We start from the raw sequence: 16,557 nt of genomic DNA, 5'->3' as shown, positions 1-16,557 counted from the left end.
GAGATTTGAGCAGGAGTATGTTTGTGTGTGTGTTTGTGTGACAGACAGAGTAACAAGATGAAGAAAAGGTTAACGATGCTCAGCAGTCTGCCTCAGTGTTTCCCTGCTGCTTGTCACCTTAATCATCGAGACACTGGTAAAACATCCGAGTCTTATCCCTGCAACAAGACTCCCCTCCCTGCCCCTCCTCATCTTAAACTCTGTTTCCCTCTGCGTAATCTTGACTCCTTCCACAAGAATTCAAAGAGCGGTAGTTCATAAAATATGCACAGTTCCCTGAAACCAACCTCTTGGGCCATGCTGCCACTGCGTCCACAAACATATCGGCCACGCGTGAGGAAAAGACAAATCTCTGGTAATGGGAAAGGGAAGGAAGTTGGGGTGGGCAGGAGAGGGCTTGGTCAGGGATTACCACTTCCCCAGCTAGATATCACTTGTTTGTTTGTGCCTGTGTGTGCTTGCATTAAATATGTGTATGAACAGGCTTTCAACCCTTGGTGAAAGTCTGGCAGCCGCCTCCAGCCCATTAAGCAGATACGCTCTCATGTCCTCCTGTCCCATAGTCACACATTCTGCAGCTAGGAAAAGAAAGTAGCGAGAAGAAGCAAGGTGGAACATTTCCACGGCGTTACACTATAGTGAGACGTGAGTAGCGACATGACTTAAGAGGAAGGGAGAGAAACTTGTAATCTCGGCTCACAGCCTTTGAACTTGGCCCGATGAGACGCAGGCGACCCAAAGCGAAAGGTTCCAAAGGAGAGCTCACTGAAGATTACTCAGAATACTGATGCAGTGTGGAATCCAATTCCTCTGAGAGCCCAGGGGACTTTCTGAGAAAGTAAATGATCTGTGTTGTACAAGACTACATACATACAAATGTATTCTATATGCCATATCAAAGAGAAGTCATGAGCTGTGGCCATATTGTAAGAGAGGCTCAATAAATGAGGTCTAGGGTCTCTTAGGTTCTAATTAGGGCAGCTGTTACTGTTTTCATTATTATCATTGTGTGTGCGTGCGTGCGTGCGTGCGTGTGTGTGTGTGTGTGTGTGTGTGTGTGTGTGTGTGTGAGAGAGTGTGAGAGAGAGAGAAAGGAGTTGTGTGTGTGTGTGTGTGTGTGTGTGTGTGTGTGTGTGTGTGTGTGTGTGTGTGTGTGTGTGTGCGTGTGTGTGTGTTGGGGGGGGGATATGCAACTGTCTGGCTACCGCCCCTTCTCATCCAGCTGTTGCTAGTCTGTCAGAGAGCAGAGGTCTACTGGTGTCATGTCCCTCCCCCGAGCATTGAATAATGACAAAACCATGCTCAACTGGGGCTGAAGGTAGGCTACTCACAACAAATGGCTATTAAGCACGCTTTGGCATTTGTGATCTTAAAAGCTGGGTGAAACCGCATGTGATAGAAGCTATACAAATGCTGCTTCTGGCAAAGGCAGAGAAGTAGAAAAGGTGCGTTATGTCTCTGCCTGTCTCCCGAAAAACAAATGCTCCCCCTCTCCATGTCCCTCGCACACTCACTCACTCTCTCGATCTGCCTCTACACCCGAGGGACTGTGCTCCCCCTCATGATAGACCATGCACCCTTTTATCTGTTTACGCACCGTTCATAGTGACCACGATTCTGATGGATTACGACTCGAAGAGAAAGACTTCAGACCCAGGACCAGTAGAAACCTCATTTCCACACCGTTTAATGTAGCTAAACCTGTTATTTTTGTTTAATGGAAATCAATCTGGGGACCGCTGACTAACTTCGGGGGGAAAGGGGATGCGGAGCTGAGCTCTGCACGGCGCTGATGTCTCATCTCTCAGCGCTTTAGTTTTATCATCTTTACCTGCTTACATATCCAAGCATTTCGTCCTCTTTTTAAAACACGAGAGAATTTATTGTGAATAAACACACGGAAACATGTAGCAGTTCGGAGCAAGTAATCTCCCTGGTAAAAAAAATAATATTTTAAGTTAAACTTTCCGTTAGTGCGCCCTGCATCCGCAACCTCATGCCTATCCACTGAAGCACAGATCGTCTCTCTCACATCTGAAATCTGAACCACAACAGAAACAATCACAGCTTTCCCGAATTACGCATTGTTGCTGTTATTCACTATGGTGCTCCGGGTCGGCTTGCAGACAGGGAAACCTCCTGTTGTAATCACTCTTTCAAAACTAATTAAACATTTACCGGCAATTAACAGTAGTGAATTGTAGCACTGCAGCATGCGGCGCACTGGATGGCTTGACGCAGCGCGCCAGTGTGGAGCGCGGTCTATGCTCTCCGTCAATAACGACCTGCATGCTAAATAATAAGAAACAAAAGCATGCCTTACCTGTGACCATAAGGCAAAAGATGAGGTATAACGCCGTCATGTTAGTAGCTCTGGCCGCTGATTGTGTTGCGTGGAAGGATTCACTCGCTCCGATGTGACTGAGCTGGTATGGTCCACCGCGGCACCGAGATATCACCGGGCGGATAAGCACTGGGATTCGTCTATAATAGCATCCAGTTTAAAGAAATGACTCTAAATGGTCTGAACAGTTTGTAAACTCTCAGTTAACAAAGCATCTCCATAGTTGGTAACTTTCCCTACTGAATCAGCTTCTTCTCCAGGGTCCGTTCCCTGCACACACGGCAAGCACCCCTCACTGCGCTCTCTCTAACAGTCCATTAGTGAATCGGAGATTTCAACCAGTAGCCTTGATTCGTCCACAGTCCACTTTTTTAACCTTCTTGAGCATGCTGCGCTCGAAAGCGATCTCTCGTGCTCGACAGTGCGCAGTGATGAACCCCGGTGAAGATGCCTCTCGCCCCCTTCGCTGGAGTCTCTCACTCTGTTCCCACTGTAACACACACTGCTTCTCTCTCACACACACTCTTCCCCTGTCGGTCTCCTCTGTTTACTTCTCACTCCCTCTTGCCAATAGGAAATGCGCACTTACAGTCATCTGGTAGGGGGGGGGTACACCAAATCGGGCAGGAGCTGAGTCGGAGGAGCCCCTCATGCTTACAGGAGGGGGTCCAGCGGCCCCGCTATTGGCTGAGAGGGCGTCACGGGTAGGGTATTTAAAACACTTCTACGGAGTGACATGACTGCCCCAAGATTTTTGGGTGTAGTAGCCCACATGGAGACTTCAATCATATTAATGATAGACGGGCAATGTGGTCCAGGATTTGCAGGAAGAGGTTCATATAGGCTACTGTTCTAGAGATCTAGAGATGCATGGCAAAATGTCATTACAGATCACCTATAGGTGACAGTATTATAGAGTACAGTATTACAGTATTATAATACTATTCATGATAGGCACACAAACAATTTCTTCTCAACAGTTACACTTGCACACATTGATTGTTCATGTATTGTCCAAGTCTTGTTTGCACTGTCTATATTGTTTGTTTTTCGTTGTTTGTATCTGGCTAGCCCATACTAATGTCCTGTACCTATGTTTTTGCCCTCATTTGCTGTAACTGTATTGTTGTTTTAGCTGTCCGTATCTGTCCAGTCCATGCAGATGTCCTGTACAAATGTTTCTGTCCTTATGTACTGTAAGTTGTGTTTAATGTTTTATGTTTCTGCAGAACAGGAACCTGCTGGAAACCAGTTTTTAAACTGAGTCAGGCCTGTTTATATTGTAACTTAATGTTACTTTTAACTTTCCTGTATAATAAATGAAAAAAAAAGATAACTAGCTCAATATAAACCTGCATTTTCAGAATTTTTCATTCTAAACACAAATCCATGTATCTTAACTTTGTTTTATAATTGCAGCTTTATGTGTCCAAGACAAATTTCCTTCGGGACAACAAGGTCTATCTTATCTTCGTGATTTAATCATGTCAAGACTTAACAATATCAGTTTAAGTAATGTTCAGTCACTTAACTTCATGCTGAGGTTTAATACATATTATTAACCAGAGCTGCAAAGATGAATCGATTAATCAATGAGTCATTTATATCAATGTCAATTATAATTGATATATCAGTTTGAGTAATTTAAAAAAAAAAAAAAGTCAAATTCTCTGACTCCAGTTTCTTAAACGTGAATATTTTCTGGTTTCATTACTCCTCTGTGACAGTAAAGAGAATATCTTTGCATTGTGGACAAAACAAGACATTTAAAGAAACACTGATTTCCACCGTTTAATAGACCTAACAACTAATCGATTAATAAAAAATAAAAAAATCAATAGATTATTCAACAATGAAATATCCGTCAGTTGCAGCCCAATTATCAACTGACTTCCCAGTGCGCATTAATTACGTTACCTTTTTCTGTACGAAGTTACAGAAAAACCCTTCGCTCTTGTCAATCATTGGTCAATTTCCGATTAAAAGGAAATCCAGCTGTTGAAAATCAATTAAATCGCTTCTCTCCATTACCCAACATATTTGGAAAGCAATTGAGGTGAATTATGTGTAAGTAGTTGCATTAGAAGCAGCTGCAGATGTTTTGCCAAATGGTGAAACGACCTCTTGACTCTAAAACCTCAACATTTGAAAGAATAAATCATCAAAACTGTCAGCATTAACTACATTTGCTGATGTCTTTTGTTTACTCAGCTTTCCCCAAACAACTAATGTTATTTAGACTATTCCATTTCAGTTAACTCACAATGAGAGTTTTCAAATTTAAAGACCTTAATAGTTGCATGCAATTCATAGGCTTATTGAGTATTTTTACAAATTATTTTCTTTGAAGTTGACTCACGACTTACTTTTTTTTCAGGTGCAGTTTGATCTAAAATGAGCCTATTGTTCATTGTCATACAGTGGGTGCTTAAATGAACAGAGAACAGAATCATTATCATATTTCAACAAAAGCTAAGGCTTTTATAAAGAGATGAAAACAGCGCAGTCTATCACTTGCCCGTGGCTGTTTATAGGCTGGTTCTTTGATGTTGTTCATTAGTTATTCAAGGATCTATTGATTAACCAAAATAAAAGGCCTTGCAGTCATCTGGTTAATCAGCCTTTCACTTGAATGTGTATTGTACCAAGCAACGACTTAATTTAATGTTAACACCCCCCCCTTCACACACACACACACACACACACACACACACACACACACACACACACACACACACACACACACACACAAAAAACATGCACACATGTTCCCTGTTAACTCAACCAGGTGGTTAGCGCTCCACAAGACAGTGAAAAATTCATCAAAGTGTAGATTTGGACACTGAGGACTTCAGCATGTGTGGACTCCAGAAAACATCATCCACAAAAATAAGAGTCTTTCTTTCTGACATTTCGTGCTGGATTTAATTAAAGGCTGAACCGCACAATGATTAGGACTCACTCCTCATGAGGGTTCCCCCCCAAAACAGTAGTTTTCAAACCCTGGGGCTGGCCTTCCTGTTTATTGCCTCCCTGTAATGCAAACATAAGGGTCCCCTGCCAGTAAACACATGTTGATGGAAGAAACAGCTTGCACAGCTGGGAAGCCAACCCAGGTTAGTGTGAGTGAGCACATGGGTAAATGAGCGTGTCTGAATGTGTGTGTGTGTGTGTTTGTGTGCAGGAATAGATTCTTGTTTGTTGTTTTTACATATGTCAGAGTGCGATTTAGGTTGCGAGTAGGCGCTTGAATGTGAGAGATAGAGAGTAATAAAAATAAATTGTGCTTTTAGTTGTTTGTGTGTGTGTGTGTGTGTGTGTGTGTGTGTGTTTGTTTGTTTGTAGGACATAGTGCATGTGTGAAACCATCAATGAGTGACTGACAGCAGGGGGCTTGGGTGAGCAGTAAAACAGCAGGGGCTGCCTTCATCAGTTGTGCTGTGATAATAAAATCAACATCCATTGTGGAAAGTCTGTCACCGGGCATGATGCTGTGATTGAAATGTATGATCTCCTATGGCTCACACAGATGGACAGATAGATGAGGGCAAAACAGATGATACATGCACAAACATCAGTTTGAGCCAATAGTCTTAATTATGCTGGCCTCCGTGGCATCAAATGGAGGGCGCCCATACTCCCCAAGCTTTTGAGTGTGTGAATAATTTATAGATGAAAAGGGGGTTTTCAGCTGTGGGTTTATTAATAATAAATATGGTTTGATATTTGCTAAACTGTTCAGAGGAAGAAAGGGGTGACAGTTAAGACGTCGTTTGCATGGTAATTGTAAGGAGGTAATAAATAAGGCATGAAGTGGAGATATATGGAAATGTGATTCATAGGGAAATGAGAATAATTTAACAAAATATTATCCCAGTCCCTATTTGACCCAGGGTCAATTAAAAAAGAGTTGTCAGTCGTGGTGAACGGCATGCTGGGTCTTAAAATTACAATCACTTGCTTTCTCTTTTGTCTAGCTGGAAAGTGGATCTAACGTTCAAGTGGAGGAAAATGTATTCATGCCGACACAAACCGTGTGTTTAGTTTGAATGAATATTAAACGGAATAAAATCAACCTCATTATCTACCACAGGAAAAGAAGACATTTCTCTCTCAAATGTAAACTCAGTATAACATGAGCTAGAAGTTGAGGAATGTGAGTTTTGTTTTGTTTCAAAACCTTCTACTGTTATGGGAAAACTCCACATAGTTTTTAATGAAAATACACATTGCACATACATTGTAAAGCATTTCATATGAGCATATGAAACAATCACACCATCATCATCATCATCATACATTGTTAAAACATAGACTATTCATTCCTTCTAATTGAATCTGTATCATAATTAATAAGCTTTGTCTTGGAATTTGAAATATAGCCTGCTAGACTGATGAATATTAACATCCTACTCTATATATTGTAGAGTACATGTATGTCTATGTTGCAGTGTTTGGGTTCCTCTTGGGGTCTAAGGTTTATGATGCTATCCATATGAGAAACATTACACCAGCTTTTACTGTAATTGTGATATTGAATGTTGAGCTGATCTGTGTCAACCATAACTCTAAATGCTGCTACAAGCTCATAACTCATAAGGACATATACCTTTGCTAGGCAGTGGTATCCATCTGCCCAGCTCGTGAGCAATTCAAAACCTGTCTCCTCTCCCCCATTCCAATAATATGACGTCAGTCCACTGCACTGGTTTGAAATTTGCAATTAAGCATTTTCTTTATGTGTGATTGACGAGCAGGAGGAGGGCCATTAAAGCTGAACATGGACCTGGGGCTCACTCTGCAGTCTATAGGACTATTTCCAGCCACATATCAAATCCATGTCCTCTGCCCTAATATCAGAATATGACTCTGGCCACCCATGGATTTTGTTTTTGTCTGTAATGAAAGTCCCTCTGGGGATCTCGTTGAGGGATTCTTTTCCTCGGGGGTCAAGGAGAGGTTGAGGCTTCTGGTTCAAGCTGCGCTTAGAAAAGGGGTGTGGATTACAGGAATGTCGCTGTTAAACTCCATTTCTACAGATATATAGAAAAGATCTGCAGTCTGACATTACAGTAGTCATGACTATAGTGACTCTAAGGTATGGAGGCTCACATGGTAATAAAGTCATCGCAACAAAAAGGATGTAAAGTTGCATACTCCATAGCTCCAATGCATATTTATTGGTTATTGGTTTATTTTTTTGAGGATTTGAGCCCAGATGAAGATCATCTAATAAAAATGAATCTAAAAAAAACTCTTCCTCCTTTTTGCAAGCCAGCACTTTATCAAGCTGGTGTGCCTTTTCCCCCACTTCTTCAATAAAGTGATTACAACATCCCTCCGAAATTTAAGATCAGATTGATTGGGTCCTTGGCCAGCCTAGCCGTGTCTTTGCTGATAAGTACAGCAGTAAGCTGTCTAAAATATTCATGCACTGATGCAGAGTTGTTGTCCCTTGACGGGCCTCACCATGTGCAACATCTGTTCCTGATGTCATGTTCATTCCTGTGTGCCAGAAATGCCCTGATGGCGTCCGAGGCATCTCTGCTGTACTAAGCCATGTCCAGACACACACCGCTCCACTCAGCTGCGATAAATATCTGAGACAACGATAGTGATCCAGTCGCCTGGACAGAACTATTGAACACTTCTGCTAATCCATACACATAGATTAGCCACTGCAGTCTCGCACTGAGATCAGCAATTCTGCCACTTACTGATGGATGTGTCAGTTGATTGTTGGCTCTATCAACAGTTTGTGATTATTTGGTGAATATTCCACTTTGACTCGTTACCCTGTGTAGCAAACTCTAATGTGTTATGATACAACATATTTAGTAAACTGCCAACACAATAACAATGTGATGAACACAATTATATTCCAACATTGTACTTTTATCAATGCAACAGAGCCTCATCATACCATTAACATTGCAAGTTAAAAGTAAGCAGCGGTGGGTGCCCAGATAGCTTAGTTGGTAGAGCGGGTGCACATATATAGAGGTTTACTCCTCGACCCAGCAGGCCTGGCTTCAACTCCGACCTGCGGCCCTTTGCTGCATGTCATTCCCCTTCTCTCTCCCCTTTCATGTATTCATATGTCCTGTCAAAAATAAAAAAAATCTTTAAAAAAAGTAAGCAGCCACAATGTTTTGACCAATCCACAGGTGACACTGACCTCTCATGCCTATGACATGGAAGAGAGGCAATGAGAGAGTCAGAGTCAGCAATAGTCAAGGTGAATCCTGTCCTGGGTACAGTGTCTATACTAGGTCTCAACTACAGTCACAGCTTCCTTCATCACTGGGTTTGCCTCACTGTCTGCTGACAATCACATGAATGGGCTACGACTGGCTGCTTGTTTTGTGCCATGATCCCTTGCTGCTCATGCTGCTGAAAAAATAAATAACCCAGCTCTGCACTGCTATAAATAATGGATGACTCGTCCACTGTCACTTTTCATAGCATGTCAAGCCACGGCCTGGCCATTATTAGGGTCTGTCCTCTTCCCCTTTCTGCTTCTGACTCCAGTTTTGTTATTGTTGTGGTTGGCTTGCCTGCACACCTCCTCAGTGGGTCGGCTGTCAGTCTTCCTCTGGGTTAGTGCAGTTGATGGTTGCCACAGAGAAGAAAGAGATGCTTTGGGGGCCTGAAACAAGATGGGTAATACAGCAAGCCTCTGCTAGAAAAGCAACAGCGGGAAATCTGCCTTGACCTGGAATAGGTAGCTAAGCACTTTCAGCTAAGATGTCATCCGTCTGCTTGCGTTAGATAACCTGTGCTAAGGTCCAGTCAGAGCTGTGTGGGTAGGGATTGACCTCATCATCTTGAGACAGACTTTCTGTTGCCCTCTGACCCAATGAAAAACTAACAGCGCTGCTTTAAAGTCAAAACAGGTATACACCCCTAGCGCAAAAGAGAAGACTTACACAGACACACACTATGCCCCAATCCAGCCATCCAGCAGGAGAAATCATGGATTATTTACATATGCAGCTGTGTCTAAGAAAAATGAATGAGGAACATCTGGCTGAAGGGAGGGAGAAATATATGAGAAAGATTTAGTCATTTGGCCTCTGTAACACAAACATAGGGTGTGTTGAGGATTCACAGGAGGATGTTGTTTCAGGGGAGACGCTAAGAAAGTTAAAACCCTTTTCAACCCAATCAGTTTCAGCTCTCTGTTTGTTCAAAATGTGCTTCGGTGCCACCCGGCCAGGCCAGAGGCAAGTGTTGTCCACCAGCAGCTATCGGCTCACGCAGACCGAGCCAGTCTCTCCATCTGCAGAGTAATAGCATCAAATCAAGGCCTGCAGCAAACAAACCCTGACAGATACTCTCATTTGGGATTCACTTTGGGACAGCTGTGGTGCCATCCAAATGGGGGGACGGAGAGGGGGAAGCAGCAGTCAGTAATGTATGCAGAGTGTCTGCACGTCCTGGATCACAGCAACACCAGCGCTTGTCACAGGAGACATCAGTTCTACTTAGTCACAGCGCTGCGGGGCAATCCATATGACTGCAGTGCTGTGTGAACTCTATTAATAGTTATCTACCTTTCAGGAGTTATTATGCTGAGTAGGGGATGACAGAGGAATATAATGGAAGAAGTCCCAAATGAGGGAAGGAAACCGGGTCTGTGGAGCATCTTTTGTGCCACTTCTTGGCCCTTTACAACTTACGAATCCTCCTCCAATCTCCTCTCTCACCCTACTCCTGTTAGCCTGGTGCCAGACCCACAGTTTATGTGAGAGGCATAATAAGGATTAGTTACAGGGCAGGAAGGGGAGAGGGGGAATGGAGGAAAAGATCAGCAGAGGAGGAACTAAGAGCAAGCAAGCGCGATAGATGGTAGAAAGGGGAAAAGGAGGGTGGGAGAGATAGGCAGCTGTCCAAGACAAAAAATGAAGGTCCTGAGTTGGCCACAGTTAATTTTTCATGATACTTCTAAATCAAAAATATGAGCGGTCATCGCTCATTTGTTAAATTGTCTTAGTTCAAAAGGTGGATGTCACATTGGGTTTGCAAAAGGTCAGGGGAGCCAAATGGCAATGAGGAGGAGAGTGGATCAAAGACAGCTGATCCCACCAAAGGCCCTGAAAAACTATCTTGTTTAAGGGGCATTTACTCCAAATGGAGTTCCTGGACTGTAACACTAAGTGGAGATGACATGATTTAAAATGTAACATCTGGAATGGCTTTGGCATATGTATTTGACATACCTTCATGGTCCTACATGAATATAGCAAAGATATAAACAAAATATACCACAGCATACTTATATCCCCTACTTAAGCCTAAAAAGCCTGTAAGTTAATACCCATATGCTCTAAATCAATACCACATTCCTTTCAGTGCAAGCATAAATATGTATCTTACTCTTCCTGTGATTATCATAGCCACTCACATTGGCAGTGATCATCTCATGATGCTTCTCCATAAACATGAATATTTAGAAATACTGTAATGACAAGTGAATCCATTAGATTTCTGCAGATTATTTGACTGACAGTTACTGTCAATCATTCCACGACTCTCCGTCTTCTTGGTATTCCAGTGCTCTTTGGAAAGGAAAAGCAGCATGTCTGGAGGAAATAAAAACATGCAAATACACAGCTAGAATAATCAACATCCCCTGGTGGCACTCAGTGTGCCTCATTTCCAAGATTTCCGAGATTAGAAAGAAGGAGAAGGAAAAAATGATAGACTGGTGTTGCTCCTACCTCTTCAAAATTGCAAATGTGTAGATCTATGGATGAGTGCTTAGCCCACAGCTGCCAGCCAAAGGAGAGAGAGACACAAAGACCCCTTGTATTCAGGGCGAAAGACTGGCCAAGAAAGGGAGCTAAAGATCTACTAGTGTACCTCAGCTGTCTTTAGGGTCAATAGCTCTTTTCCATCCCACAAAATGAGCCTACAGCCCCCACTGTTTTAGGTCAGCATTGGTAAATCAATATTATAAAAGACAACACAGTCAAGTAAAAAAATTGGATTCCAGCTTCATCTTATTGAAATTCATACTTCAACCATTCTACAACAGACACCAGCTCAGATTTTGTTGTTTCCTGTTTGAATTGGAAACCCCAAAAAAAGACAGGGTGGGGAGAGAACAAGATCCTCGCCATTGAAAACATGGCCCTTGTTTTGTTTTTTCTCATCTGGAGAACCACTTCCTTTTGCCTCATTCCCTCATCTCTTCATGATAGGCTCAGGATAAACCTCTGTTCCCGTGGACATCTTGGGAGATAGGGCAGCCTAACAGATTGTGTTTATGGACGAGGAAAAGGTTGTTTTGATTCAAAAAGGAGGTTTGATTTACCACATAGGCTTCCTGTTAGTCTCCTGACCTTGTCGAGATGACAAATTATGATTTCCAGTGGAGATTGCATCGGTGGATTGTATTTAGGATTGGAAAACTGTAAAATGTAAATTTGTTTTAGTCTTACAAAAATGGCAAAAATGTTTTTTTGCAGTACTTAAATCACCCAACTGGCATTTAATATGTCTCTGATATTTTTTTATGATGCAAAACTGAATTAGTTGTTATGTGAATCTTCTAACCTTGTTGTAGGCTATGTAAATTAGGAAAAATCTACAAAATGTAATAATATTGGTAATATTTCATCTGCATCTGCACATCCAGCTCATGGGGACTACTGGAGCCGTGCAAATGATGAACTCATTTTCCTGCGAGACCAGATTTAAAGCAGTTAGTCTGCGTATTGTTTGGGTTACACTGCTCTCTTATCAGCTGTTATTAGCAGGCCACTCGCTCTCTGCAGTTGCCTTCCTTCCAGTATTTCCTGATTGCATTTTTCATCCCCTGTCTCGACTGCATCCCCAGTTCTAGTGTGCTGTGTACTTTCTCTGGCAGTTCCTGTATAAGGCTACGTCCCACCATGATTAGAACCGTTTTTAGAAAATAGGATCTGAGAGGAAGTTTATCATGCTCTTGCCACACCAAAGCAACATGCCCCCAACCTCCGCCGAGACACGCCAAAATTACCTCTGTGACTTAATTATATTTTACACTAGAGGGTGTAAGCCGATGTGTCTGTGAAAAGCACAGCCAACGACACATGGATTACATGATGCATCGATCAGTGCCCCCAAATCATTATTCCTGTTAGAAAATGAGTGAGGTAGGAGGAATGGAGACCTTATGTAAATATTAGTGTTATTATTTCATGGCTTGGCACAGACTTTCATCCCAAGTGACTCACAAATTCTGGAACCCATTTGCAAAGCTGAGCTTCGCACCAAAAAAATGCAGGTAAAGTACATTGCTCAAGGGAACAACCGTTCCACATAATACGTGTTGTATTAAAACAGGTTGTGCTTAAATTAAATGGACCCATGAATTGAAATGAAAAAGGACCCCTTTTGAGAGGAAAATAGATTACTTTTGCTGATAGATGATCGCTTGAAAGCTCTGTGATGTGAATAAGTACATTTTGACCAGTTGCAGTAAAGCTGATTTATATCAGTTAAGATGTTGTCCTGAGGGCCATTGCAGGGGGGTGGGGGATATGGCAATTTATCCATGAATACATCAAAGCCTTCTAAAGTGGCTTATCGCTACAGATATGCCTTTTCCTTGTTTACATTGTGTAACCTAATTTACTTTCCTAAGAGGAATTCCTAAACAGAGTTTAAGCTTAACATTTTTAAGATTGTTAACGTCAAGTTAGTAACATAAAATGTTGCATGCATTTGCCAAAAACTCTTCCCTGTGTAAATCTGGTCTAGTACTGACTTTTTTAATCTATCTTTAGTCTATATTTAACAGAGATCCCTGTGGTACTATTCATTACGGTTGTAACACTAGCTCAAGTACCTTAGTGGAAACTAGAAATTGTGGTTCCCCTCAACCAAAACCTGCTCATTATTGTCCATGTGAACAGCTTGTCTGATTCATTAAGTGTTTCCCGCAATATGTGCTCAAGAGACACAGAGAAAGCAAAGGAAGAAGGAACTGTAGGAGAGAGTGATGATGATGGTAGGTTGTGGTTTATCTCGAGCGTGCTCAAAGTGAAATATGATTGATTAGTGCATTTTTGGGATGTCATGCCTTCACTGCAGCTGAAACCTGTTAACTCAATGTGCACAGACTGGGCCGAATGAAGAGTCAAAGCTGTTGTGACTGCCAAATGGAAAATACTATGGTTGGCTGGCCAGGCCACAGCTCAAGTAGGGTAGGAGAGATATAAACAAACAGTCTACTATGGGATTAAGGGTGTGTGTGACACCGCATGTCCATTTTTGGCAGAGTATGCATACGTGGTGTGTGTGTGTTTGTGTTCGGATGAATGTATGCATGAAATGAGGGGCTGTATTTCTCCTTGGTTGACATGAAACATAATACAACATGACAGAAGCTGAGTGTTGCTTAACATCTGTTTGCACGTTTTAAACAAACATGGCATTGTGCAAGTCTGACCAGAGACAGACACACATGGATTACTGGGGGGAATGTAAGAGTACATGGGGCATTACATTCAGAGTTGATGTCACCAGCTTGAGTCATCTTTATTGGATCACTATAACAAGCAGGTTCTTCTCTGCACTCCTTCATTAATCCTAGATGGGTTAATGTGGATTTAACACAGCTCTGGCAAAGGTCAGATTAAATCAGTTCTTGGTAAAGCCAGAGCTTGGTCCTAGTGAGGCTCGGAGGAAGTACAATAAGAAGCAGCGTGATGAGTGGGGTATGAGCCTATCAGTCAGTAAACATTAGCCACATCAAAGCCTCAATGAAATCAGAGTCTTGCTGAGAGCCGTCATTATAGGGCTGTTTGCAGGGCCAGGTTCCAGATCTCCCTCGATCCAACAGTGCTCTATGGAGACCAGTGCCTCTGCAGCAGAAACCGTCTCTTAGTATTAATTTAACTGGGCCAAGGTCACACTGGTTTCTGCCACTAATTAGCGAACAATAAGGTGAAGAAGGGAGGCGTTTTGAATTCATGATGGTATCATAGAGGTTATTTAAAAATCACTGCTCCACAGGTGTCTTTATCTCTATAATGAAACTGGCATTAGCACATTTCCTGTCCTCAGCAGGCCACTGGAATTATTTCTCACACAAAAACATATATTTCCCAAAAAGGTGTTCGTTAAACTTTGCCTTTTATACTGAAGTGGATGATTTCCTGTGAATTATCACTCTTCGCACTCCCCAAACCCTGACTATGGTTGAATAGGCTTGAAATGTTAATTCATAAATACATGCTTGCATAAGTCACCACAAGAGAGCCAGGTGTCGCACAGCTTCACATGCTGATTTCAGAGAGCTTGTGTCCACATTATACCTCCACAGACACAGGAATGTCAGCCAATCGCAGCTAGTCTGTCTAAACATTTGTGTCTGCGGCTTTATGGGTGGCCTGTGCAGTGAGGACGATCATTGTAATCTTGACCATGGTAGAGGAAATAGTAGCTCATCAGGAGTTCAGTGTGGCTGTCACAGGATTCCATGCTTGACAGCCTCGCACTTGAAAAGTCCCTGTGCTGTAAGCGACTGTCCTTTCTCTCCTGTCTACCCCTTATCTGCTCCCCTCAGCCCCTGCCACACACACACACTGCTTTCCTTCACCCATCACACAATAGTGTGCTGCAACAACTGTCTCCCATGGCCACCTCTGTTCCCTGCCCACTCAGGGATGATGACATGTGTTTGATGGCCAACATCACTGCACTGTCTACCTTCTCTGTCTCCTTAGCAGGAAGCACACCACAGCCTAAGGGTGGGGGGGAAGGAGAGGTTGAGTGAGTGGCATGTTTGTACTGCTCAGAGCCTTCAGAAGAGATTTAATGTAGCTGATATGTTGTTTTGTTAGTTGCTTTGTATGTCTCTCTTAATTAGCTCCATGGATCAACAGTTAGAATGTGCCCGCTCAAAGCCACTACAGCTAATCAGGAATGCTGAGGAGCCAGAGATGAAGAGCAGATGACACTGACCTCAAAATGTCAGCTGGTATTGCATTTCTTATTGTTTACTCACACTATTCCACACACTGGTGTGCATGATCATGCTTAAGGCTCTTTGCATATTTGAACTCTGAAGCTTTTTGTCCATAGTTATTTCTTCCAGAATTAGTTGGGATGGGAAAGAAATTATAAAAGGCTAAAAAAGCCTTGTAGCTTCTTTGTTGAAAGGATGGAAGCTCATTATTGGGAAACAGACTGAACCTTGGCCGCCCACGCCATTCATTTGGAGAGCCAAGAGGCTCATTATCCTTTTGGAGAGACTACAGGTCAGGGCACCACAACCTGACCTCTGCAATCGCCACAGCAACAAGACTTGCAGAACTCAGAGGTGACGTTAGACAGCACATTATGGTCCTGTTATCTTATTTGCTAGTCAGCCAACGAGCCAGGACAAAATTAGAAGGATGAGATGTGGCCTAAACCTGACACAAGCACACCTGAGCTAATAAAAGGCCTGGCTCAGGCCATATTTAGTCATTTTATTTTAAGGAGCACTCAGAGGAACCGGCCATTATTGTTTGCTTGGTTGACAAGACATCTACTGTATTTCCTGTTGATTGTACCCGGGATGCTTTATTTACTTCAGATCCTCTGGAACAACAAAATGAAAGTGAAATCTGTGTTTAAAAAAAAGCCAAAATAGCTCTTTGGTCCTCACACTTTAACTGGTATGCCAGTGCAGAGATTTCTTAAAACACCAGTACAGCAGAAGTAGTGTTAGAAATTCTCCTTATTTACATGAGCCTTTTAGTCAGATAGCCTATGCACTGGGTGGACCAAAAAACCCAAGCAGAGTAACGTACAAGAGGCACATAAAAGGGCCCCAACTCCAGCCTCCTCAGGGTTCTTGCCTCTATGGAGCTCTACTTTGTGAGCATGTTTATGACTGTAATGGGTGTGAGAGGCCTGATAATGCTCCCTAGAGTCTCACCCACACACTGAAGAACTTAATATTATGGCCATACAGATGATGAAGAGAAATGATGTAATGGAGAAGCTGCAAGGGCTTTATAATACCTGCCAAAGCACATTCTGAGTCTAGCCTTTAGAATCATCCTGCTCCTCCACTCCTCCTCCTGTGTCCATGTGCCCCCCTGCACCATTCAGTCTGAGTTCATTCTCTCGTAGAAATGCTGCATGCCATGTTTTGTGCCATGTGAGGAGGAAGCAGCCAGCCTGCATGCTCCTCTCATGTCCACCATCTCCTAGCTAAACTGACAGCTAAC

General features: G+C 42.7%; 1 protein-coding gene across 4 annotated transcripts in view; it reads right to left on the bottom strand.

Moving 5' to 3' along the window:
• Positions 1-2,977, bottom strand: part of kirrel3l (kirre like nephrin family adhesion molecule 3, like) — a 31,698-nt gene extending 28,721 nt beyond the window's left edge. For 2 of the 4 annotated variants that reach the window (XM_031298890.2, XM_031298891.2), the window contains exon 1: positions 2,324-2,977. In XM_031298890.2, coding sequence (XP_031154750.1) covers positions 2,324-2,363 — 40 coding nt within the window. In that variant the 5' untranslated portion in view covers positions 2,364-2,977. The remainder of the gene's footprint in view (positions 1-2,323) is intronic. The other 2 variants (XM_031298892.2, XM_031298893.2) reach the window with 2 other exon arrangements.
• Positions 2,978-16,557: the final 13,580 nt, after the last annotated feature.

This window comes from Sander lucioperca, chromosome 10 (assembly GCF_008315115.2).
Source record: "Sander lucioperca isolate FBNREF2018 chromosome 10, SLUC_FBN_1.2, whole genome shotgun sequence".
Taxonomy (NCBI): Eukaryota; Metazoa; Chordata; class Actinopteri; order Perciformes; family Percidae; genus Sander; species Sander lucioperca.
Note: the sequence above shows the minus strand (reverse complement) of the source record. Positions and strands in the feature narration are given on the sequence as shown.